We start from the raw sequence: 27,495 nt of genomic DNA on the forward strand, positions 1-27,495 counted from the left end.
AGTGGGCACTGGAAGGCCAAGTTGTGTGTGTGAGGAGGGCTTTCAGCACAGTCTGGCCTTCCCATACTGTTCACAGCATATTACATATTCAATCAGGAGGAGGCAGTACCTTGGAGTTCATTCAAAGGTAATGATTGAATTCTTAACAACCTCAGTACCTGCATTTTACACATTTATTCAATATCAGAACTTGCCTTTTCTGTTGAGGCCTTTAAAGGGATAGTTCGGCCAAAAATTATATTAAACCCATGATTTACTCACCCTCAAGCCGTTCGAGATGCATATGTCAATCATTTTTCAGACAAACACATTTTCAGTTATTTTAGAAAATGTCTTTGATCTTTCAGTGGTTATAATGTGAAGTTATGGGGTCCACTCCTTCAAGCCAGTTATTTTCATTTATAAAGTTTTAAATATGTATATTTTTACGACAAAACCGCACGGATTACCCTCAGAAGGCCTTCGTTTATCCCCCTGGAGCCGGATGGGTTACTTTTGTGAAGGATGCATGCACATTTTTGGGACTTGAAGGAGGTGGATCCCATAACTTGACATTATAACCACTGAAAGATCTAAGACATTTTCTAAAATAACTGAAAATGTGTTAGTCTGAAAAATGATTGACATATGCATCTCGAACGGCTTGAGGGTGAGTAAATCATGGGTTTAATATCAATTTTGGCCGAACTATCCCTTTAACACAATGTTTCTCAACTCGAGAAGAGAGAAGAGTCCAATTTTAAAAACATGATTACAAGCCTCAAAAACTTAAAACCAATCTTAATTACATATTGTCTGTTTCCTGACCCTTTAGGCGCTTTGTATGTATTAATCCGGAAAGAGGAACAAAGAAATCAAGAGAAAATTTGCCATCTAAAACAACAGGGCAAATGGTACAGAAGAAACAGGTTGCAGTGAACCCACATGTTGCCACTCTGCCCAGCAAAGTGATGGATTAACAGTGGAATTTCTGAAATGTAAGTAGTACACACACACAGAGATCTATTTTCCCTTTAATTGTAACCTTTTAATATTCTCTATCTGTCTCTAAAGCCCTTTTCACACAGCGCGATGTTCCCGGGAAATTGCCAGAATGCCTTCTGTGTGAACGCAAACACGACCTGGGACTGATGCCGGGATCGATGCCGGGTTGGGGACCTAGTAACATTGCCGTGTTCAGTCCCGGAACGTGCGCTATGTGAACAAAAGCCGTAATAATGCCGTTCAGTCCCGGAACGTGCGCTATGTGAACAAAAGCCGTAATAATGCCGTGTTGTAGTGATGACGCTGAAGCCGGGATTGTTCGCCAGCTGTGAAACGGTACGTAATGCGCAAGTTTATGATTGAATCAGAGAAAAAAATGCACAAGCGTGGTTTCTTGAGAGAGAGAGAGATCGCAGCTCATAAGCAAACTTAAGACGCTGCTGAGACATTACAAGTCACATCGATGTCATGTGTCTTTACGTGTTGTGTGTGAATGCACTCTCTGATTCCGGAAAATCACTGGCAGTGTGAATGAACCAACTCAAATGAACCTGGATCAAATTTCCGGAATCTCTGTGTGAAAGGGGCTTAACTGTATCTGTCATCCCTGTATCTGTCTTTGACTGTATCATTATGTTTTGTAATATATCTAATATATATTGTCCTCTTTTTTCTTTTCAATGTTTCTAGCCACTCTTTGCATCCTGTGATGGAACAGCATTCTGGAGCTGAATTGTTCTCCATTTTTGATCAGAAGTTTGTTGGACTGACTTGGGGCCTTGTTGTTTGGACATGTTTGTCTGGTAATGAAGTGGTGAGTATTCACCCGTCTCTTTTTGTTTTATTATTATGATCATGTCGGTCAACTTGTGGTTTTAAATGTATGTTGTTTGCGTATTTCTTCTTTGTGTGAAGGGCCATGACGGCTAATTTGTTTCAAGTAATTTAAAAATATTTAATTTCATGTCCATTTAAAAAAAAAATACAATTTTGTGAATAAAAATGAAATCAAAATAATACAAAATACACTGTTTATGACTTTTTTTCATGCAGATTTTAAAGTTATAAATTTTTACCTGTTTTTCAAGATAAGTATGTTGAATTATTTTTTTTTGTTTTGTGAAGTAATAGGGGAATTAAGTTGTGCATTATATAACACTTTATGTATTTAAAAACAATTGTTTAAAGCTTATGTAGTTGATAAATAATTTACATTTAAAATTCAGCTGCCAGTCATTAATACACAAAAATCAGGAAAATATATTGTATACTCCATTTTACAGACTGTTAAAAATTACCTGTAAATTTTACAGTAAAATACTGGCAGCAGGGTTGCCAGCCAATTACTGTATTTTTTACAGTAGCGTTTCTGTAATTTAATTTACAGAATTTTACTGTAATCAGAGAATACAGTAAAATTCTGTAAATTAAATTACAGAAACGCTACTGTAAAAAATACAGTAATTGGCTGGCAACCCTGCTGCCAGTATTTTACTGTAAAATTTACAGGTAATTTTTAACAGTGTATATATATATATATATAGATAGATAGATATATAGATATATATATATATATATTAGGGCAGTCAAAAGATTAATCGCGATTAATCGCATCCAAAATAAAAGTTTGTTTACATAATATATGTGTGTGTACTGTGTATAATTATTTTATATATATAAATACACACACATGCATGTATATATTTAAGAAATATTTGCATACATATACTGTATATATATTTATAAAGTTTATATTATATATAAATATCATTTTTTTATATATAAATAACAAATTTTTCTTAAATATATACATGCATGTGTGTGTATATTTATATATACAAATTTAACTATACACAGTACACACACATATATTATTAAAAACAAACTTTTATTTTGGATGCGATTAATCCAAGATTAAGATTATATATATATAAGCAAATTATTTTAATGTTTTAGTTATTTGCATTTACACTTTTATTCAAAGCCACTTATAAAAGTAATAATTAAAAGTTACATCACACCTGATATAACTGTCCTCAGCAACAACATTGTCACTGCTAATGAAGTCCCCAGTCGGTTATAAGCATTTTGCTGTTTAAAAGGGGGGAGCGGGGGCTGTTACACTAAACGTTATGTTTACCATCATGATGCATTTTATAGTTAGAAGGGGAGTGACAGAGAGGAGTTAGAATTTTCTGTGTCAGTATGACAATGCAATTTAGGCCTACATTAATTGTTACCATACTGAAATTTAACTATCTATAAATGAATTTATAATACAATTTATAATAACTTAATTTTTTTTTTTTACTGTCTAATGAAATAGGCTACGAATGCACATTAAAAAAGGGAATTAATAGTAAGTTTAAACTAACTTTTACAATTCTACCTCAGAGAGAAAAACATGCATCAATCTTCATGACTCCTGTACTAAATCGTTAGCCATACTCGCACTGAAAACTACAAACGCAACTCAATAGCCAATAGGGTTGAAGGACCGTGTTCCTCCTCTTTTGCATGGGAGACAAACATCTAAAGTTACAAAAAACAAAACCTCACTAAAAAACCGCAGCAAGTCTTTTAAAACGGACAGAAATCCAAAGATCGATTATTCTGTTGTACACTTGACTGGTTTTGTATTTTTAGAGTTAGATGTTTACATTTGACTTGCTTCATAGACTGCATAGTTTTAAAACCATAATAATTATATATTATAAAGTATGTTATATTATAGATTCTAATAGTGTATCAGTCTGTAAAACAGTAGCTTTGTCAACAGCAGAGCATCATGCAGTGGCGCTCTCGTCCTCTATGGGCGGAGTCTCACACACAGCACTACAAATTCACATCTGGAGCATCTGCACTCACCACATCACCTCATTTCTGACACTGACCCAAGAAGAAGGTGTCTGCAAGAACCACTAAAAGATGGTAAAAACTTGATTTTTAAGACATTTTAAGATTTTGATGCATTTGATTTGCTAACTGACCAAACAATTCAAACAAGCCTAAATTTCTCATTTCTTTTTCTACAGACATCCTACACTGACAAAGGTGAAAAGGTATGATAGCATTATATATGCATGCTTTAAGAAATGTGTACAGATATTTTACTGCCACCTGCATGCTGAACTTTGCTCTGATTCTGATTTTACTTGTAGGCTACATCATTATACTCTTCAGACTCTAGATTAATTCTGCTTATAGAATTGAAGGTTAGTACATCACAGTCGTTTCTGCTTTTATATGTCAACAGCACGAGCAGGGCAGGTTTCTCTGCTTCGACCACATCACTTTCTGGGTTGGAAATGCCAAACAGGTAATTCTTTAACACCATAAGTTTGTAGATTTAGTTTGTTTTATTGAATATTAGAGGAGGTGTCCAGTAGGGAGATGCTATTGGCTCTTTTCAGGGGTGGAGGCAATAAGCTTGCAGAGGCAGAGACCACCATCCTCCACTCACTAATTTCTTCCATATTGAGACTTTTTGGGCACTTCTGTGATTTCCCCAGTAGATGGAGCCATTATCCTACTACACATTTTGAAAAAAACAAAAACAAAAGATCTTTCACTTTGAAGATTCAGTGAATAGTTTGTTTCATTTAGCCTATATGAATGTTCAAAATGTATGTACACCGATATAGATATCATTTTATTACCCATATTTTCTGTGATGAATTTGTTCAGATCTCCCCATCTTGTCATTTTCTCTGTTTTCCTCTCTGTGCTGTGATGCATCTCAGGCGGCATCTTATTACTGTAATAAACTGGGGTTTGAGCCCTTGGCGTATCGTGGGCTGGAGACAGGCAGTCGTGATGTTGTGTCTCACGCGGTGAAACAGGGGAAGGTGAGAGTCAGGTTGTGTCCATCCTCTTCATTCCTTATGCATTGTGAAGCCTGGCCAGTTTGATCTGCTTTGGTCTGAATTTTAAAAAGCCACATAGAAGTGATCGCTGATCAATGTTTTCTATACCCAGATTGTTTATGTCTTCACCTCTGCCTTGAATCCTGGTAATAAAGGTAAGACTGATAAATGAGTATTGCCATTTTTGGTGTTTGATTATCTTTAAAACCACATCCCGTACTGTATAATCTGTCCTTTTCCTTGAACAGAGATAGGAGATCACCTGGTGAAACATGGAGATGGTGTTAAAGATGTAGCTTTCACTGTAGAGAACTGTGACTTCCTGGTAGAGGTAAATGCTCACTGTAAAAAATCAATAAGTTTTGACAACATATGTTTTTACATTGCTTTAACTCATTAAAATAAGTTAAGCAATTTTCAACATTTTTTATGAGATTTTTTTTTTTTTTTTTACAGTGCTGATGGTTTCTCTCATGTTCTATCTGTTAAAAAACACCTGGGCATAATTTGCAGTAATCACCTATTGGTTTATTCATTTTCTCTTGCAGAAAGCAAGAGAACGAGGTGCCATTATCGTTAAAGAGCTTCATGTTGTGGAGGATAAGTTTGGCTCTGTGAGGCTGGCGGTACTTCAGACAGTATGTATAATCTCATGTGTTTATAAAAGTTTAAAATATAAATTAATACTTTTATTGAGCAAGGATGCATTAAATTGGCCAAAATTTACAGTAAAGATATTTATAATTTTACAAATGATTTATATTTCAAATAAATCCTATTCCTTTGAACTTAATATTCATCAAATAATCCTGAAAAAAAAGTTTCACGATTTCCACAAAACTATTAAGCAGCACAACATTGATAATAATAATAAAATATGTTTATTGAGCACCAAATCAGCATATTAGAATGATTTCTGAAGGATCATGCAAGACTAGAAGTAATGATGCTGGAAATTCAGCTTTGCCATCACAGAAATTGATTACATTTCCACAGTATTCTTGTTTAACTGTATAATAAATTCAGCCTTGTTGAGCATAAGAGACTTCTTTCAAAAAAAAAGTTTAAATTCTACGGACTGTAGTGTGTGTGCATATACTGTACATATATATTTAAATCTTTAAAATTTTTGTCCCACTTCCGCTCTGATTCCTCTTATTGTTTTAGTATGGTGACACCACTCATACTCTTATAGAGCGGACAGGATATAATGGGCTCTTCCTCCCAGGATTCCATGCTCCTCTGTTCTGTGACCCTTTCTTGGCAAAACTGTGAGTGTGTTTATGTGTCCTTGTCTTCTTATATAAGAGGTTGCCTGGATGGATTGTTATATCATTGTCCTTTTCTTTGTCAGGCCAAGCGGGAAGCTGGACTTCATTGACCATGTGGTTGGAAATCAGTCAGACAATGAGATGGTGCCAATAGTAGAGTGGTAAAAATCTTTTCTAAACACATTGTTGAACTTATTTCAGCTGCGTAATTGTGAACAGGCAGACAGCATCAGACCTCTGAGCCAGTGTTGTCAAGACTGAAAAGCACAAAAGAAGTCACGAGGGGTACTAGCTTAGAACATCGCAAGTCTTTGGGGGGAAACTCCCTATCCGTCCCATCCAGTCAGAATTCAGAGAGCCCTTCCCCCCAGTGATCAGCAGTGTGTCTCCATGGTGAGGATGGAGTAATGACAGAAAGGAAAGATCAGAAGAGACTCAGAGAGAACAGACAGAGACAGCAGATGGGGTGGTTGCATTTCAGTCTGTGGTAGTGGATGACTGAATATTATGCAAGAAAACTCCTTAGTAAGTATGACTCAGCAAAATTACTTTTCAAAGGATCTGAGACACCATCTGGAGACAGTTAGACACAGTGGGGAGGGGGAAAAGAGGGTGTTGAGGGGTGGGAATAGAAGAATTATCTAAACCAGACCCCATCCCATCATGTCCAGCTCTTGTTAAAACACTGCACAAATAAAACCAAACTCATTTTTTCTTGATTTCCAATGCAAACATCTAAACATTCTTAAATCAAGATACATTTACTTGAGAAGCAAAATGACTTAAGATACTAAAAATAGTTTATGCTTAAAACAAAATTTGAAAAAAGTATGTCAATGGGGAAAGAAAAAGAAACAGTTGTTTTTTTTTTGTTGCTTTTGTAACCATTAACTCTTTTAAACTGAATACATTTTTAAGAAAACAAGACTTTCTATTTTAAGTCATTTTCCATCTCAATTAAATGTATTTTGAGTTAAGATTTTTTTTAATATAGAAAAACAAGACAAACATATTAAGTAAGAAAATCTGTGAAGATAGATTTATTATAAAACAAAATATCTAATTTTGTTTTTAAAATGAAAATGCATTTGTTTCTAAAGGAAGAAAATGCATCCCACAAATAGGCCTAAAAGCCTCATATGACTTCTTTAACCTTATATGACTTCTCCAAAAGTATTTATAATCATTTGGCAGATCATAAATTGTAACTCACATCAGGATCACTGTGTTTAACTGACCTGTAATGCATGTTTATGAAGGTATCAGAGGAACCTGCTGTTCCACAGATTCTGGTCTGTAGACGACAAGCAGTTACAGACTGAATACAGTGCGCTGCGCTCCATAGTGGTGGCCAACTATGAAGAAACTGTGAAAATGCCGATCAATGAACCAGCCATGGGAAAGCGCAAGTCCCAGATCCAGGCACGTGTTACAGACATCTACTGTACTTTCATCTATCCATCCATGCATTTGACTATCTTTTCTCCTTTTAGGAGTATGTGGAGTACTATGGTGGCCCAGGGGTTCAACACATTGCCATGAACACCTCTGACATCATTACAGCAGTGAGTAAAAAAAGCTTTTCATCCAAGGTTTTACAACATTGATACAGAGATAAAATACATTTGTAGAGTGAAAAGGGTTGGAATTGTTCTTTGTGAAAACTGAAAAGGTTTACTTTAGGTATGTATATTGCATTGACAAGGATATGTTTTTAGATCCGTAACCTAAAGGAACGTGGAATGGAGTTCATGTCAGTGCCTGACACTTATTACCAGCGGCTCAAGGAGAATCTGAAGCTTTCCAAAGTCAAAATTGCTGAGGACATGAGCATACTAGAGGTACAATACAGTAATCAAAGTGTTTAATCAAACAATTTTAATCAAACAACTGTGTTACAGTAATCAAAGCTTACTATCAGAAAAGTGAAACAATGCAGAGTTAAAATTTTACATATGTTATTTTGGTTGAAGGAAATGCAGCAGAGAGTTATTGGCCACCTGATTTAACAGGTCTGAAGCAGAATGTGAAAAATAATGTGGCATTGTTTATACAGGAACTTAAAATCTTGGTCGATTATGATGACAACGGCTACTTGCTCCAGATCTTCACTAAACCAGTACAGGACAGACCCACCGTGTTCCTAGAGGTCATCCAGAGACACAACCATCAAGTAAGACTGCTATTATAAATCTCAGAATATAGCAATTATTTCAGAAATAATTTCAGAACATACATTCATATTTAAATTTGCAATGAATTGATCAAATCTATTGTTCGGAAATGTCTCCTAAATGTGTAGATATACGGTAGTGCATTAATAACAGAAAATCCTCTACTTTTTCAGGGTTTTGGTGCTGGAAATTTCAAATCTTTGTTTGAGGCTATTGAAGCTGACCAGAATGCCAGAGGAAACCTCACCATCCTTACACCCAATGGCACATCTGAGAAACTCTGAATAGGCTATTCATAATAAATGCATGGTACACATATATTGAAATATGCACAGCACACTTGCTGACGACTTTGTTATATTTTTTATGGTTTTCAAGTATGAGCCATTATACTGTATTATGTACCCAGAGGTGTAAAGTCCAGGTTCAGAAAGTAAAAGTCCTCCTAAGTATTTTTTTCCAATCACCTGGATTTGCTAATAGCACATTTTTTTCAGCCAGGAGATAGGCTAGAACTAATTAGTGAAATCAGCTGGCTGAGTTCATGGGTGGAATAAACATATGGCATGACTTTTACTTTCTGACCCCTGGACTTTACACCTATGTACCCACTTGTTTCTTTGCAAACAGTCACTTTTGACTATGTGGAATTTTATAAAAGTCCGGAATCATGAACATTCCCACCAGAGTATCACCACATCTCAAATTTATTATGCTTACCAGCATAGTGTGATGGAAATAAATGAAGACCAAGTGGAAATTAGATTTTTTGGAATGAAATCTCCTTCGTCTTGCCAAGGCTAATTTCATTGTTAGCATTTTATGTATCACTACACTGATGCATAATGTGACAAAATTGCAGCTTGATTGGAAATGAAGCGCAATAAAAAAAATCCTTTTCATGAAAATAGCCTTCCTTGATTTTTCTTTGTTTCACGTCTTATTTTTCGTCTCAAATTCTTAACTGACTGCCTCCTTTGAAAACAAGCACACTAGCCTGAAAACTTTTTGGCCAACATTGTGGTGGAAATAACGCCGCTGCAAGGACGCAGTAATTTACGTTTAAAAAAAATATAATTAAATCATGTATCAATCAATATACGACCAAAAAATATATTTATTCGATAAATCGATTCGATTTAAATTGCCTGCTTTAGACGCCTGCGTCTTCAACGGGGAATTAGCTCAGATGGTAGAGCGCTCGCTGCGCAAAGGAAGGGACCCAATCTTTGCGAGAGGTAGCGGGATCGATGCCCGCATTCTCCAATGACATTTTTCCTTGCGTCAAAAATAGTCAAAGAATAAAAAAATACAATGTAAAGGCTTTACAAAGCTAAACAGTGTTCAGCGGATAGCCGACTAACTGAGGCACCCATTTTTGAAGCACAAAACAAAAACTAAAAGTAGCGAAATTAATTCAAAAACATATAATTTTTGTTTTTACATTTAGTCTATAGAGTTTGATAGTAGGCAGAAAATAAAAACATTTATTTGTAAAAATACACGTTTTTATTTTAATTTATATTTCACAATAAAACTCATGAAAGCATATTTAACTTGAATCCAATTCAAACCTTCCAACAATAAACATGATGAAAACTAAATTTAACCAGTGATAGCCTGTTGCTCTGAACATTTTCCAAATCTACACATGCAGAATATAAAATTTGAGTTTCTGGAGATGACATAAACTGCTTGTGTATTTTCATGTTAAACTGTCATTGAAAAATGTCTGCGAAGGTCAGGAATATGTTATGTCCTTGTGAATTAAAAATCCATATTCCTAAAAGACTGCCCTAGTGAAAAATAAATATGCTAAAATGTATTTGAAATATATTTATTTTATGCTAAGTATACTACATGTACATTCACATATTTATGTACTTCATATAAATACCCTGCAATTGTACTTTTAGTTTACCAAATTGGTATACTTTAAGTCTGCTAAATTGGAACAAATTTGTACTTAATGCACTTTAGTTATCCAGAAATAGTGCTGAGGTCCAACTAAAGTTATCTTTGATTGTGTATTTGATACTTTAGGTACTTTAAATATCTTACATTTAAAGACTGATATTATACAGAGATCATACTATCACTAATAGTGATGTTAAATCACATTTTAGGCTTAATATTAAGAAATGTGCATTGTGCAATAAAGAAGTATTCCAAATAAAGTTGAATTATAATATTCATATCAGTAAGTCTCAAGCGATATGTCAGTGAATATGTTAATGGATTTGTAGTATACTTCGAATGAAATAAATGTATTTTAAATACAGGAGTTTGTTCTTAAAAAATAAGTTCATGTACAGTCTGAAACTTGTTTACTGCTAATACTTTGAAATTGTGAGAATAGTCCTTGTCTAGTTGAGGGTTCCTCTACAGTTCTCTGCAGCACACAGGCAGGGGATCTTCTCATCCTCAATAGGGAATTTGTAATCGTAAGTGATCTCTTCATTTACAGCAATAGGTTGCCGTGAGTAGATGACTATCTTCTTCTGAGCTTCTACAGCGATGACTTTGGCATAGCAGTTCGGCTATGGAAGGAAAAACACATAAATGAAACCAGTAAGCACAAAATGTTAAAAAATGGAAATGAATTAAATTCATAGCAAACACTAAACAACAAAAGGAAGCAATTCTTAGGCATATTGACAATGTATTATGAATTAATGACTTACATTGCAACTGTGATTGATGAATCTTGCCAGGTTACCCCACTTGGTTGCATCAATTATTGTGTCCTGGTCTACCCGAAAAAGATAGCTGCTTCCAATACCCTCGTTTTCATAGCGCCTTTCACGCATGTCTGCTATCACCTAAAGACAGGATTTGGGATATGATAATAATATACAAATACATTTGTGATTATCAATTTACTGCTTGAAAAAGGCCGTCACTGATGTTTATACTCAGAAATGACTGCTGAAATCTTAAAAACTTTCTTTTGTGTATTGTGTATCTCACCTGCCGAATGCTCTGGCCTACATATTCAATTATCATTTCATCTGCAGCAATAGGTTCCTCTGCAAACAGCCCCCAGTCATGAATACGACTCTTGCCAAAACGCAGCCTCTTCTTACGGAACTGTAAAGAGGGAAATATAGTTGTGCTCCACGTGGACCATACTGAAAAATGCAAAACTGGTCTGTTGTGGACTCTTATGGCCCATTCACACCAAGGACGATAACTATAAAGACAACTATAATTATAACTATATTAGTGTCCACACCAATACACTATATCGTTCTGCACAGCAAAAAAAAAAAAAAACTGTCTTTCTCTGTATTTTTTCTTTGTTTCCAGTACAAATATAAACATTTACATGAGAAGCAAAATTACATGAAAGTATTTTTGGAGTCATTTTTGGTATAGTTATGGTGTGGACTACCGTATCCACATTGAATTAGAACGATTACACGAAACGAAACTTTATAATTATTGTATATGGAATCTTGTTTCCGCCACAGAATAAAAAGTAAAAAAAAAAAAAAAAGGTAATTGTGAATTGTGATCTCGCAATTCTAACTTTTTCTCAGAATTGTATAATATAAACTTGCAATTGTGACTTATAAAGTCAGGATTGCGTAAAATAAAGTCACAATTGCGAGTTATAAAGTCAGAATTGTGAGATATAAACGTACAATTCTAAGAAAAAAAGTTTTTTTCCTCAGAATTGGACTTTATAACTCGCAATTGCTAGTTTATATTTCACAAAATGTTAGAAAAGAAGTCGGAATTGCAAGTTATAAAGTCGGAATTGCGAGATATAGACATGTTTTGGGAGTTTATACCAAAATTCTGACTTTATAATTTGCAGTTGTGAGTTTATATCATGCAATTCTGACATCATAACTCACAATTGCGAGTTTATATCTCGCAATTCTGACTTTATTTCTTGCAATTCTGACTTTATAGCTCGCAATTGTGAGCTTATATCACCTAATTCAGAGAAAACATTCAGAATTGCAAGATGTAAACTTGCAATTTTGAGAAAAAGGATGCAATTATCTTTAAATTGTTTTATTCAGTGGTGGAAACAAGCTTCCATAATTGTTATAGTTATCACACCCTTGGTGTGAACACACCTTTAAAAAATAATAATAGGTTTTTGTGTTTCTGGTGGCTCTAGCATCTCATATGTTGTGTTATGCTGTTGTTGGGACAGCTGGCCTCACCTTGAGCTGGTTGAATTTGAGGAGGTCACTGTCACAGCTGAATGAGGACAACAGACGACGCTGTTCTGCTCTGAGTTCTGAACCTGATCTGGATGAAGATGGAATCTGAGATGGCACACTATTTCCCTGCATAGATCAGAACATAATTCTCAAATTACAGTCAATTACTTTTAAAAGTGCAAGTACTTTTAAACTTGGTCTTGGATTTTATACTGACACCCACTGGTGTGGATGCATGAAGGTTTTGACTAAATTTGTCAAATTGCACAACACACCTGGCTATGTCTCTACATTCTGGTCATGGTAAAATAAAACAGCCTTTTCTAGGTCATTGATATAGTCTTCATTTAATCCCTCAATATATATTCAATTATATCCCTATATAAAACAAAGTTATACTCCTCAAGGTAAAAATTACTTAGTGCACCTTTAAATCACTTCATGTAAAAGCACACAGAGAAACATGAAGCAGAGAAATAACAGAAGGATGATGTTTACAACTGAATAGCAACCTTTATGAATGGTAACAGTCAAATAAATGTTTTTCTTTCCAGTGTTATTTTTGTATCATTTATATACTATTATAGTATTTATTCATATTTTGATTTTTTAAATTTAAAAAAAATTCAAAATAAAGTTATTTTACTATTTATTAATACTTAATTTATCAATTAATACTTTGTTTTTTTAATTACTTTTTGTTTTTTATATAGCTTTAATTTATCGTTTTTCAGCCCATTGTATTTCAAAACTTAAACGAGTTTTAATGATTTTAGTTTTAGTTAACAATAACAACACTGTTTCTTTCTCACCTGAGTTTCTACAACAAACTCATCACAGAGATATCGCAGCTTTTCCCTCTTGCTGATGAAGTAATATCCCTCACTACGTGCACAACCTGTCATGTGATTCCTGACCCCATCCAGCCATCTTCCTGGCCAGTCGTCAGGACTGCTGGTTGGTGCAGCAGAGTCAAGGAACAAACAACAGAGCAATGTGCATTTGGAAAACAAATTCGACACAATGTTTTATGACACCATCCATTGGATACAAATTACATTATCAAGTATTCTATGACATGTTTACATGTGTATTATGTGTTTAAGGATATGAGGATGTGGGATCCAGCGTGTTCTCCTCAACCAATCATATTCTTTATCCTGCACCACAAGCCTCTCATAGGTGGCCTTCAGGTGCCTGATCTCCTCCTCATTCACTCCTTTAGTCCACACAGCATGGACGATCAACTTCTCTCTTCTCTCAGAGCGTGGAGAGAAGATGAGGTGACGCCTGGATGATGATTCTCTCCATTTTCTCCATAAACATGACGACTCCTGAACCCTTTGATTCTCATTTAGTTTACGTTTGTCTTCTAGCAAACGCTTCTGTCTGTGAGCCTCTGGTAGTGTTTGTTCTGTCCTGATATCTGAAACACAATCCAAATGCCCCAAAACCTGATTTGAAGAAGATTCTGTTGTCACATTGTTCACTTGTAAGGACGAATGAGTATTTATATTTGGGCATTGTCTTCTCCTTTGTAATTCAATCATTCGTTTCCTCATTTTAAGCCGTGCTCGTCGCCTTTTTAAGCGCGCCGAGTCCAAACACTCTGTTTGACATGAGGGGATATGGCGGTTATGAGGTTCATGACCATTATCTATACTAAAATTGTTAGTTTGTGCATCTGACTGTGCAAAACCAGAGTTGTGATGATGGAGTCCACTAGCCCACAGCTCTCTATGCTGAGCGTTTCTCTCTCCGTGATTTAGAACAGGTGGAGATGGAGACATGTCTCTCCCTGGAGTCCTCGGGATCATGCTTTCAGCACATGGAGACAGAATGGAGTTAGAGGGGCTTCCCATTCTTAGTAAAGCCTCTTGCAGTAATCCCGCTGGTGTTATTCCCTCAGAGTGATAAACATGGGCAGGACCATTGAAGCAGCCTGGTGTTTTTGGTGTTTCCTCATACGCTGGGTATAAGAAAGAGAGAGGAGGACAGTGGAAAAGGGGCGAGGAGGGAAGTTCCTGGATGCCTGTGGGAGAGGGAGGAGGTGGTAATGGTGTAGGAGGTCCTGGAGGTAGAATATGACCCTCAGCCTCCTCCATTTCCAGACATCCACCAGGTGTGTGTGGCAGCTCCAACTCCTCAACTGCAGGAGGAGAAAATCTACGCCCAAGCTCCATTTCAGGGTCACTGTCAGACAAGGATCCAGTAGGTGTGATGGGTCTAAGGTTCTCAGAATCCTCCAGTGTTTCTGTAATGACTCTCTGGTACTCTGAATCTGTAGAATATTGTGTCTCCAAATCATCTGAAAGCAGAAAAATCCATGAATTCTGGAACTAATAACTATATGATCTGTTGATTTTTTAATCTGATATTCCAAATAATCAAATCATCGCTGTTGGGCGGAAGCCTCATATCTCCGTATTTTGTCCCCCCCATACATCATTACTATTGGTCACCTTTTACATCTGTCTGTGGGTTATGCAAATATTTAACCAATGAAAAGTATTAAAAAGAGTTTGTGACTAATCCTCATAACTCCATTAGATCCTCAAACTGTCAGTAAACCATCAAAACTCTACCCAGCCTCTATCGCGAATGAAGTGCTGCACATATTTTGGGCCGTCTCTGCTTGTTTGCAATGCAAGGGTAAATAATGAACTGGTTCTTTGAATAAGCAGAGCATTTTTACTATATATTTTGTATATAAAGGCTAAAATGTTTTAAGCTTTTGAGGAGAGGAGAAGAGTGTCTTAGTCTAGCATTTGTCTTTGAGACATTGCCAATACTATCTTAAATAGCCTTAAAAAAGCACTTTGTCTTTAATAACATGAGATTTTGTCCAAATGCCAGAAAAATGTAGGGCCCACATAGCTAACATTAAACTTTATAAACTGTAAAACATAATGCGATGCACTTACTTTCTCAGATGCAGACATTCTAATGACGGACAAAACACGCATGTCCGAAATTTGCTGATCAAAACCCTCTTAACTTAATTTGAGCTTGATTTGGGTAAAATGTTAACAATATTATGACACATGCAAGTGTCGGACCATACATAAAGCCACAATATCAACTTTGACAATACTGTGTTTAATTATTAAAAAAAAAAAAAATGTTTTTCACTTTTTTTTTTTTTTATGCGAACCACACTTTTAGGGCTTTTTTTTTATTTGCATGTTCACACTTGAGTTTACAAGAACTAACCTTATATTATATATATAATATAAATATATATTATATAAACCTTATATATATAACCCTTTTTCAGTAACCATAAAGTAATTTAAATCCTTCTACTTGAGTTTCATAGGGCACTTCTCCAATGTTTCTGACCAATTCAGTATAAAATAATAATAATAATAATGAAAATAATTGATTTTTACTGTTATTATTATAAAATAATAATAATATATTAAATAAAATAAGAAATATATTGTACGATTGTACCTGCTGTACTATAAAATAAGAAATCGAGTATTTAATAAAAAAGATATATTTTACTTTAACTGTAAAATTACAAAACAAATTTTTACGTCTTAATTTCATTTTCAAACGTTAAACAGTGCTTTTATTTTGACAAGTTGTTGGCAAATTGATGTCTTCGCTTTAAAAAAAAATAACATTTACATTTGTGTTTCAATATTTTCTGTAAGTTGCTGTTGAAAAATGTGTATTGTCAATAATTGAAATTGAAAAAGAGTTGGAAATGTGTGATGGATCAGTGAAGGTGATTTTTGATCAGTGAACCTTACCAGACAGTCCTCTGTATGTAGGAGATGGTGGGCTTGGCAGCTCTGACTCCTGCTCTGAGAAGAATATCACTGGGTCTGGGAGCTTAAATTTGTTTGTTAAACAGTGTTTAACTGGGTCCTGCAAGGTGTATCTGAAAGGCTCAGATAGTTTCAGACCTTGCATGTACACTCTTACACTCAGTTCCTCTTCTGGATCCTCTGATCTCCTTGGATTTAAATCTGCAAGAGCAGAAGCACAAATTACATTTAAAATAACATGAATTACAAATTGCATCAACACTGATGATATAGACATTTCTTAAATGTTCTGCTACACCAACAGAGGTCAGAAAACTATCTCTGACATACAGTAACTACAAGAAATTAAGAATTATCAGAAACATCTACGTATGTAATGTAAACTTCAAATAATAAACCACTGGTATTAGAGTGGATATTTTTTATTACTAAATGTCCAGTTCAAATTAAGTTATGACCTATAATCTCTAAAAAAAGATCAATATACAGGTAAAAAAAAGTATGTCTTTGTCTTGTTGATTTGTGATTTATGTGAAAACAGAAAATCAATGAACTAACCAAACAAGTCATGGTCTACAGCACTTTCAACTGAATCTGGGGCAGAAGGGGTCACAGGAGGGCCGAGATCTTCTTCACAGTGTGTGAAAGACAAGTAAAATGGAGTGTGAATCATCTCTTGGTTTTCCTTATTATCCTCATCTGAAGAAATCCATATCTCTTCTTCTATTCTCCTGTCCTCATGTAGAGTTTCAGGAAAAGATCTTTCACCATCCAACTGATCTTCCTCCCCAGAAGAAATACTGTCTGAGGAGTCGTCGCTTCTGTCGTCTGAGGAGGCAAAGACAGATCTAGAGGAAGCTGAGGAGTCAATAACAGATGGAGAAAAAGCTGAGGAGTCCGAGACAGTTCTGGGAGAGACTAAGGAGTCGTATCCTTGGCTTTTAGAAGCAGACGAGTTTGAACTTGTATTGATGGTATCTGGAGGATAAAAAGAGGACTATAAAAAAGTTGTCATACATGATATAGAAAATATAATTATTTTAAAATTGTTAAATATTATATATACACTACCGTATTAAAGTTTGGGGTCAGTAAAAATGTATAATGTTTTTGAAAGAAGTATCTTAAGCTTGCCAAGGCTGCATTTATTTGATGAAAAATACAGTAAAAACAGTAATACTATTACATATTAAACTAACTGTTTTCTACTTTAATATATTTTAATGTAATTTATTCCTGTGATGGCAAAGCTGAATTTTCAGCATCATTACTTCAGTGTCACATGATCCTTGCGGCTCAAGAAACATTTCTTATTATTATAATGTTGAAAACAGTTGTGTTGCTTAATATTTCTGTGGAAACCATGGTGAGTTTTTTTTATTTTTTTTATTCTTTGATGAATAGAAAGTTCAACAGATCAGCATTTATTTGAATTATAATTCTTATGTAACATTATAAAGATCTCTACTGTCAATGTTGATAATTTTAGAATCCTTTGTGGGATAAAAAAAAATCATTAATTTCTTTATTTTTTAACATACTGCCTCAAACTTTTCAGCGGTAGTGTTTTATATTTGTATGTAAATTAAATATTATATACATTATTATATATAATATATAATTCAAATAATTATTTTATATAATAATTAACAGTTATCAATGAAAACCTGAATCTGAGTAATCTTCATCCTCTATTACACAGGCATCACTCTTCTTATGTGTATGTACTTCATCAGCTTTCATCTCATCACCCTCCTGAAAAACACAATAGACACCAAACATGTTCATTATTGGCAGCGTTCAATCATCAACTCTCCTAAATACAGTGTTATCTCCCAAGCAAACATCACAATTTCTGCTCAAAAATCAATATTTATTTTTATACGTGCATCTGCATTTCAAATAAGTGAAACAGTACCTGAGCAGACAGATCAACTTCCTTAGATAATGGATCCTCCACCTTCTCAGAATTCTCTTCATCTTCTTCCTCCTCACTTTCTAACACCATTGGCCTGGAATGCCTGCGTTTCACCATGGTCTCTTCACTGGCATTTTTGGTCATGTCCTCTCCAACATTATCTAGGGCTGTTTGCTGCTCTGGCTCTTTAAGAAATAAACGTTGAGCATATTTTGTATAAGATCTACTTAAACTTTATACTGTGAGATATAAATTCACAATTGAAAGATACGTCACATTGAAATAAAGTCAGTTAATTAATTTCCATAGTTAGATCCTTTTTCCACACTCAAAAAGGTTTTTCTAACTCCATGTGAAAAAGCCAATGCCAAACTGACCTTCTTCCTCAGTTTGTTCAAGACCAGGAGAAGGACAGATCCTTTTAACATCAGTGGAGTCCCGACCTAATGGATCCTTCCTTTTTAACTGAGCATAATGGAAAAAATAATGAAGTCACACAATGATTCTCAACCAAGCAGCCTCAGCAAACTTTCGAGGGGGCCTCAAGAAGACTTACAATTATAGAATATAAGACAAAGCAATCCCTAAAGACAACTGAAAATCTAATTCTAAATACTTATTTTTTTAATTCACCCCTCCAACAACCCCAACACCTATATTTTTCTTTTTCTTTTTCTTTGAAGAAGCATGGCTACCAGGATCTTGAAAAACCTGGATAAACAAGGTAGCCTTATTTTTAAACGTATGATTTCTAGATTTGGAAACGTTAGGTGAATTAATCAAATTGTGTAACTCCATGGTAATAATGTATATTCATTTTTGTAGCCAAGCTGTAAAATATTTTATTGGGTAGAAACCGAGGAAAAAATATATCACTGGAAAATTCATGTTTTTGTGGACAATGGTGTGAAAATTTTTGAGAACCATCTCTTCATTATTCATTACAGTTTTAAACCTCTTATAAATTTCCATTTCATTATAGGTGTTATTTTTTATCCAAAAATAATAGTGCAGGCAATACCAAAGTGTTAAGCATGCACTTCTCTACAGAAAACATACTAAATCAGTTCTTCTATATTTTCTATATATATATATATATATATATGAAGTACCATATTTGTACCTTAAATGATGGTAGTTTAATGGCACCATGCAGACTCATTATTTTTCCTGTGCCCAATACAGAGCCTTCTCTCTCAGCAGTCATTCTCAGGCATTGCCCCATCGCTTTAAGCTTGATGTCTTTATTTCCTCCTGATTTAACAGATGGGGCAGATACCTGGGGGCGCACAACATGATATATATGAAAATAATGTTGAAATGGTAATGGAAGTATAGATCGACTCTACACAGTCCATCACTACAGTTGAAATATGAAACAAATCCCACCTTAGCTGCCTGTTCTTTGTCATCCCACCACTCATCAAACGCTTTGTAGGCCACAATCTCAATCATCCTGCGATGTATGTCTTTCTTTACGATAGCCCGCAGCTCTGCAGCAACAACAGCTAGAACTCCATCCACTGTGGCCTTTTGGGGCAATTCTTTCATAGGGACGTACCCCGGTGGGGGCACTGAAGGGTCAAACCTGGGCATAGAGGGAGGAGGCCAAGGTGGTCTGAACCTTAACATGGTAGATGAACACCCAGCGGAAGGGTAAGGTGGGCGATGAGTCATGAAATTGAAAGGTGGGAAGGGGGGTGAGAATGAGGTTTGCACTTGTGTTATTCTAGTTGGGATAGGAAGAGGTATTGCACTACTCTGCCAGTTAGGTGATCTACAGACTTGTTTGATCTTTGGAGGAGGGTACAATGAACAAGAAGTCGGAAGAGTGTATCCAGGTAACAATGGAGCCCTAGGAGAAGGAGGACCCAGTTTTGTTGTCATATTAGGAGGCACAAGGGAGGGGTAGTGAGTAGATGGTGGTATAAGAATTGGATGTGGGGGCATTTGAGGAATTGGAGGGGGTAAAGAGCTCCTGTTAGTGCAGATCACTGGTATACTAGATGGCTGATCTGAAGTATCTTCATCTTCTTTTAGGTTGACCTAGGGAAAAGATTCATATTGATGTAAATGCTTAGGGTTGTCTGCAATTCAGATTTGAATTGAGAATTCCTTTTATATTTTAAATCAATTCCAGAATTTGAACTAAGGCAGCAAACAAAAGTAGATGGCAGTCTAGTTCTATATCAATCACTTACAGTAGTGCTAGAGGATATCTTGGACAAAGGCTTCTTGATTGATTGAAGTTCATGTTCATCTTTTGCCACATCACAGAGTGGAATGAAACTCGCATCCTCAAGGCTTTCTCTTGGATGAGAGTATGTATTGAGATGGGAGCCAGTATTATTTGCACTAGACGATGTTTGGTCACAATTTAGGACAACATCTATGGAGCAAGAAGGAGAGTGGCTGGGATCATGCTCTTCGGTAGAGGTCTCTGAGTCTGAACCCTCTTGGTTCAAAAGGGGCAGAACTGGACTTCCAGCACTAAGAAGCATCTGGATGCGAGAGTCTAGGCTTTCAGGCTTTGATTCCGGAGCAGGAGATTCAGGAGAAGGACACTGCACTATGGGGTCTGAAAGATCTTCTGTGGTTTCAGAGGAAGGGCACAGTTTTGGGGTATATGAGCGAGAAGATTGGGCTTGTGGTGGACAATAAGTTTGGTTCACCTCTTGAGTTTTGCAAGATACTTGGGAAGCAATTCCATTGAAAATATTTTCTGAAGCATTTGCATTTATCTGCATATCAGAATGAATGTGATGAACATCCACTCCAATAGCCTTTTGCTGCAATTTTTCTAAATTTGGAAGTGATGGTGGATCTTCAGCAACAGATCTGTGATTAACACTGAGGCCCTTGACTGAGTCAGTAAAGGTTTGGACTGTGAGCTTATCTGAATGTGATGGTGTGGCTGGACTTTCCTGAAATTTATTAAAAGGCACTTGATTGGCCATAGGTACAGAGCGGTGGTGACCTCCTCTGTATACAGGTCTATGTATATAGTGGTGTTGTGGCCTACGGTTGTATGCGTTTTGGTACTTGCTCTCGAGAGGTCTGACCCGGTGTCCTCCACGAACATGGTTACTAAGGTGATAGTTGCGTCCTGGAGTTCTTTGCCTATTCGAGAAGCTACTGTTTTGCGAGGGAGCTCCACCTAGCATCCAAAAGTTTTGCACAGCACCTTGAATAATGCTAGGTTTATTTGAGACTGGTTGAGTCAAATTACCCGACTGTTGCTGTAAAATGTTTGGGATGGATTGTTGAATAAAAGGGACAATGAAGGCACTGGTTGTCAACGCAGACTCATTTGGTGTCCTTTCACACTGAGATGGTGTGCCTGGTCTACTGTGGGTTATAGAAGGCGTGCAAGGGGTATCTTGGTATTGAGGGGTCTGCCAGAAGCTGTTAGGAGTATCCTGATGCATGCTGGAGTAGGCAGTATCCATGGATAAAGGTGTAGAACAATCCAATGACGGAGAGCCATTACATAATGAGGATGATGATGATAGTGTGTACGACAGCTTCTTCAGTGGTCCACACTCCTGAAAGATTGAAAGAGATTTACAAGTGAACTAAAACAATTTTAGACAAGTTTCAATATAAAAACCTGAATTTGCAAATGCACTTTCTGTATACTTTGTGAGAATTTCTTCTCTAACCATTGTATGTCTCTTCTGATGTAACAGCAAAGTTTTAAACCATAAATGTTAAATGTTAAAACCAATATAATATAATATAATATAATATAATATAATATAATATAATATAATATAATATAATATAATATAACAAAAAGAGCTATAGTTATACAGATATAGTAAATGTACTTAAGCCAGAGGGATTCAATTAAAGTTCCAAGAGGTCAGGTCTCTATATTTCCTTCCCAGCTGAGGTATGGACAATACTTTTTTGGAATTGTTATTTTTATATAGATTTTTTTTTACAGTAAGTGCACTTGTGTGTAAGAAAGTACTGGTTAACCCTCAGAGGTCGGAGATCACGCCGGCGTGATCTGCTCGCTTTTTTCCTTATGAGTTGAATTGAGACCCCAAATACTCTTTTGACTTTGATTTTATAAAACAAGTTTCATACATCAATCGATTCTGTTAAATGTGTATTATTTTTGTGTATACTCACAATAAAAACAAAATGTTGTGCTTTTTGCCAAATAAAGAAAAATAATCATGAAGCGAGTTCTGCCTTCTCTCTGTCCGTGTAGTCCATTCTGAAACGCGTCCGAAAATTAATCATAACTCAGCGAATACTTCTCACACAGGCACGTGAGATATGTCTTTATGAAGCTTGAAATCTCCTCTTTTAAATGAAGTAATTTATATAAAAAACAAATGTTTTTAACTCATGTAATCCCTTTGAAAGCAAGGAGAGGTACCGTTTTTCCTTCTCCCTTCATTATCTCTAAATGAGCTGCAGCCGCCCCGCCCCCGGCGCGATTCACATGTAAATAGTTTACCTGATCTAGTATGCATCGCATACGCCCCCCGATCAATGCCATAAAAACACAGTTTGTTCATCAGACTTCAGACTGATAGTTCATCGCGTTTTGAGTATGACACGCTTCTCCGGTAATAAAGACTCCCTTCAGATGATTCTGGACAGCGAGGAAGAATGCACCTTTTCCTCAGAGGACGAACGGCAGCATTTTGAAGAGCGAATTCCGCCGAGAACACAATTTCAGAGTAAGTTTTACTTAAAAGTCTTTTGTCTTTTATTTTTCGTGTTCGCATTTATGAGGAAAAAACAATATTACGTGACAGTTCTCCATTATGGACGCGAGCGCTCTAAAAAAAGCACTAAAAGACTTTCAAACTTTCACAGAGACCTCAAAACAGAAAGTACAAATCCTTTCTTTAAAACGAATTTCGTTTTGTATCAATTGTATCTTAATTTTAATAATTTTTTCATTAACAAATTTCCTGGATTTAAAGTAAATATAGGCTAGCAATCACAACATAAGGTGCTTGAACTGGAGATCATCATGAACCAGACCGTAGCCTATACTCGCCTCACATGTCTAAAAAATGTGAAATATATTTACAGAAAGCTGGTTCTAAACAAACCATCCAAAACACTAGCCTACTGCGAAGATCGCGAGTCAATAGCCTATCGTCAACTTCATCTTTGCCAGAAGTTAAATTTAAATCGCGTGTGTGAATGAATGATGATGTTTTAGCAAACTGAATTGCTACTGAGATGAGTAAAAATCGACTGAAATATGAATACATAGATAAAATGTAGGCCTATAATCTTTTTTTTTTTTTTACAAAGAAAGAGTACACTTGAAATATTGTTGAAATTGTAATTATTGTTGTAATTGTAACCTTTTTAATAAAATAGCAAAACATATTTACAAGATAGATGTAAGCAAAATCTTAAATGGTCAATATAAGTCTTCTAAATATATCTGTTGTTCTTGTATTGTGGCTCAGTCAGTTTCACACCTGAGTGAATGGCTCATCATTATGCAAAGTGGGTGGGACACTGTAATCTAAGGTGTAAACTACTCCTCCCCCTCGCATATTGGCTTTCCAAGCAAAACCTGTTTTACATCAATTTAAATCAATGTATGGTTTTATGTGAACGATAAAGCAAGACTATTTTCACATAATTTTGAAGAAAAAACACTAGGCGAGGACATCCATTTGTCAAAAGTCTTATTGACACATATTTACTATGTGTTTTGTGGCCTTATTTCAGAATTTTTATTTTTTATTTTTTTCAATAACCACGCATAAACATTATTCTCTCAAAAATGAAAACATGTACATACACATGGCTCACATATTATGGTAGCCCTGTTTGTGCTTTATAGAGTGAATTTACACCTTTGCCATTAATATGTTTATAAGCAACTGAAAAAAGCACAAATGTCAGGGCATGTCAGAACATCTCAAGGGCCCCAAAAACAGCCCAGACCCCAGAGGGTTAATATAAGGTAACGACATGGGTTATGGTTAGGTTTAGGTGTAGGTTCAGGGTTAGTACTTATTACCCAGTTGCCAGTTATTGTAATAACTATAAGTACATAGTATGTACATGGGGAACAGGACTGTAAAATAAAGTGCTACCATGTTTCCACCTGGGCAACAGTAGTACTTTGTAAAAGAAAAATATCTAAAACAAAATAGTCATCAAGGATGAGGTTATTTGTAACGTTTAGGCAAGAATCTGGTGAGAACCCAGTTGCAGCAGTATTTATTGAAAACAAAAACAACGATAATCCAAATACAGGATTAAAACCAGGAACCGGAGCAGGAACATGAAATATAATTAAAAGAGAAGGAACTCAACAGCTTCACACAACATGCAAAAACAACAGACAAGACTGAAACACAGGGGTATTTATACACAGGAAGAAACAAGTTAACGAGGTAACGAGACACACCTGGGTAGACTAATCAACATGGAAAACTACAAGGAACTACAACATGGCACTCAAAACAGGAAGTAAAACACAAATCCCAAAACCAACACAGAGCACATATGACAATATTGGGTCCCAGGAGACAAAACAGTTGTGTCTGAGAATTAAAAAAATTAATAATATTTCATCAGTTGAGCCCAATTGGATATGAATATTAAAAGGCAAGATCAGGTGTTGTATTAGGCTATTACTATTTTACATTTAGATACCTATGTATGGCAGGCCATATGATGTGAGTGGGTTCAGGTTTTTCCTCTTGAAGTCTGGACCATTTTTATATTTAGCTTAAAATAAGTATCTACTAAAAACAAACAATGTACATAATAATCAAAACGCTCTCATTATGAGCAGAAAACAAAGTTAACTAGTAATTCCAAAGTTTTAGTTGTCTTTCCTTGCCATCTACAAATAATTTTCCCAATTATAACATAGTTTATTATAAAATGCTCTTAGCATGCTAATTAATAGGCCTAATGCTACATGTCGTCACAAACCTGGTTTAAACGGTCGGAGCCATATATTGTATGACAGATAAAAATAACTATATTTACTGCATTCTCGTTTTATGAAGTGTTTTATCGAAAGCATAAAAAAAAAATTTGTTGATAAAATAACCGAGAGAGAAGCAATGCCCATGGAACGGAAAGGGCTTGAATGAAACACGTTTGGCTTTAGATAAAATATTAGATGAGCGTTTGTGGTGTGAACTGCTCCGTTGTTTTGATGCGCTGCCCACTTTAATCTGTGGAAAAGTTTTTGTCTCACGGTCCGGTTCGAACCAAGCCAACAATTTAACATCCCTTAAAGATAAATTATTTCAGCAAATGTGAAAAGAGATTAAAGAATCACACATTTTTAAGGGTGCTGAAAGATGAGATAGCCTATCACAGATTAATAGGGGCCTGAGAAAGGGGGTGAAAAAGAAAAGAAATGCCTATGGTCTTGTACTCACAGTGAAAGAGTCAGTGATGAAAGATGGTGACTGGGGTCCCCAGGCCTCTTCTCCAACAGGGAGAGTAAAAGGTGTATATAAACCACTAACAAGCATCTGGAAGTAACGGTTCCTCTTCACACCTAAAACCAGTCAGTCAATAAAGATCATGAATTACATAATGCATGCAAATACAGTAAATGTGTGTGCATAGACATGTTTATGAAAACCTTTATTTGGAACTGATAAGGTAGCAAGAAAAAAATTGAGAATTAAGAGATGGAAAAATGTATTTACCTTTGGGGTCAAACTCCACATGAATGTTGTTTCCCATCACAGAAGTGTTGTGGAGGTTTTTTACTGCATTATTTGCTGCCTTTACAGATTGAAAAATGACCTTTGCTATTCCTAAATGCTTCTTATTTTTCGGGTTATATAAAACTTTCAAATCTTGAACCTCTCCAAAGTGTTTACACATTTCAGACAGGAATCCATCTCTAATGTTGTCATTAAGCCTTGCAAATGTCAACTCCTTCGGCGCTCCAACATAATGCTCATCAACCTAAAAAAGAGATTTACTGACATAATATGGCGGGGGTTTTTTTATAAATCCTAGCCAATGTAAAACAAACATTATCAAATTCATTGTAACACCACCTACTGTTTATTTACATGAATTGTATTGTATTTTTATAAGTGTTTTTGCTCTGGTCAAATTCATGTTACAAACACAATGTTACAATACTTTATCACAATACCACTTTGTGATGAATAGTTCAATAACAATATCTGCCGGAAGGGATTTTTATTTAGGTCAGAGAAACTAGATAGATTTAAATAGATTAAATATATTAAAATAGGTTAAATAGGAAAACAACAGGTTAGTTTAGCAATTATAAATAAAACAGTAGCCAAATAGAACATTTTAACATTTTTTTTCTTTTGGACTCCAAACATAAAGAATGTCAATAGAAAATAAGGGTTAAATGTTTATCATTTTAAAAACGTTGCTTTTACTGTAGGCAAAACATTACAAAATGCATTCATTTTATGCTGTATCTAATACTAACCTTGAATTTGGGGACCAGGAGATCTGTTTCTTTGAATTTTGTCCAAAAGCGAGTAATTCTGGGATCTCGAACAACATCCACAGGGAAACATCCAGGATGCTGACAGACAACAATTTAGTAAGCTTCAGTTGTACAATGAAAAATACAACTAGACTGTGTAAATAATGATTTATTGAAAATAATGATATAGGCTAGGTCATTAAGTTTGATAACTAAGCATTATGTTAACGTATAAATATTAGTAGCCTAGGCTATTGTTGTTCGCCTTGAAATCATACTCACCGGTGCGCTGAAGTGCTGTCCATCATATCGGTACAGTTTCTGACTTCCGTTGCTCAAATCCGGATCAATAATCAGTTTGTAACAACTCCAGTTTGGAGTTGCATCTTCCAGAGGATCAAAACAACCAGTTTTTAATAATGTATCTAAATTGGAGAATCACAGCACACGATGAAAGGGACTGTTTCCACACAACGGAAACAGCGGTTGAGTACCGCATATATAAGTAGGCCTAAGTTACATTAACACATATTTTGATACACCTTTATTTCTTACCGTTATCTTTCCGTTGACCCTCCTTTTCGACGCTTTCGAACATGATTCGCAGTCATTGTACAATGTTAGTAAATTTCTCTTTATAGGACGCTGATTAAAAACGATATTTCCTGTAAGTATCAGAAGGCTGTTGTCAGGAATACACTGTAGGTCTTACGTGTCCCCCAAGAGAAGCAGTACATCACTGCTGCACAACAGGTGGGAGGAACCTGCCGCCACACCCGCACTGTCATCAGGACAGATACAGAAGAAGAAAACAAAAAGAAAATTCACTGTGGATCTGCAGAATCCTGCAACTGATTTCAGTAGGCATTATGAACA

At 35.6% G+C, this 27,495-nt stretch overlaps 2 protein-coding genes and 1 long non-coding RNA gene across 3 annotated transcripts; 2 read left to right on the forward strand and 1 right to left on the reverse strand.

The window, feature by feature from the left end:
* On the forward strand, positions 1–1,183 carry LOC308680373. The gene is made up of 3 exons (XR_014028912.1): positions 1–127; positions 815–977; positions 1,054–1,183. It is a non-coding gene; the product is annotated as an uncharacterized lncRNA (long non-coding RNA).
* A 2,659-nt stretch (positions 1,184–3,842) lies between these two features.
* hpdb (4-hydroxyphenylpyruvate dioxygenase b) lies at positions 3,843–9,696 on the forward strand. The gene is made up of 14 exons (XM_081348498.1): positions 3,843–3,915; positions 4,020–4,046; positions 4,241–4,303; positions 4,728–4,832; positions 4,963–5,005; positions 5,099–5,181; positions 5,399–5,488; positions 6,018–6,121; positions 6,205–6,282; positions 7,381–7,543; positions 7,615–7,686; positions 7,840–7,962; positions 8,178–8,294; positions 8,469–9,696. Exons 1-14 carry the CDS (start codon positions 3,913–3,915, stop codon positions 8,577–8,579), a joined length of 1,182 nt encoding a protein of 393 aa, XP_081204624.1. The 5' UTR covers positions 3,843–3,912; the 3' UTR covers positions 8,580–9,696.
* Positions 9,697–10,661: 965 nt separating this feature from the next.
* setd1bb (SET domain containing 1B, histone lysine methyltransferase b) lies at positions 10,662–27,217 on the reverse strand (the record flags this gene model as incomplete). Its single annotated transcript, XM_081348612.1, has 19 exons — positions 10,662–10,835; positions 10,980–11,117; positions 11,266–11,385; positions 12,477–12,602; positions 13,289–13,430; positions 13,563–14,784; positions 16,238–16,456; positions 16,814–17,233; positions 17,923–18,010; positions 18,174–18,358; positions 18,551–18,632; positions 19,297–19,452; positions 19,563–20,219; positions 20,375–21,718; positions 25,571–25,692; positions 25,847–26,111; positions 26,620–26,718; positions 26,902–27,044; positions 27,175–27,217. The coding sequence occupies 19 exons, from the start codon at positions 27,215–27,217 to the stop codon at positions 10,662–10,664; spliced, it is 5,745 nt and encodes a 1,914-aa protein (XP_081204738.1).
* Between the last annotated feature and the right edge of the window lie 278 nt (positions 27,218–27,495).

This window comes from Scardinius erythrophthalmus (genome assembly GCF_964197995.2).
Source record: "Scardinius erythrophthalmus genome assembly, chromosome: 20".
In the NCBI taxonomy this organism is placed as follows: domain Eukaryota; kingdom Metazoa; phylum Chordata; class Actinopteri; order Cypriniformes; family Leuciscidae; genus Scardinius; species Scardinius erythrophthalmus.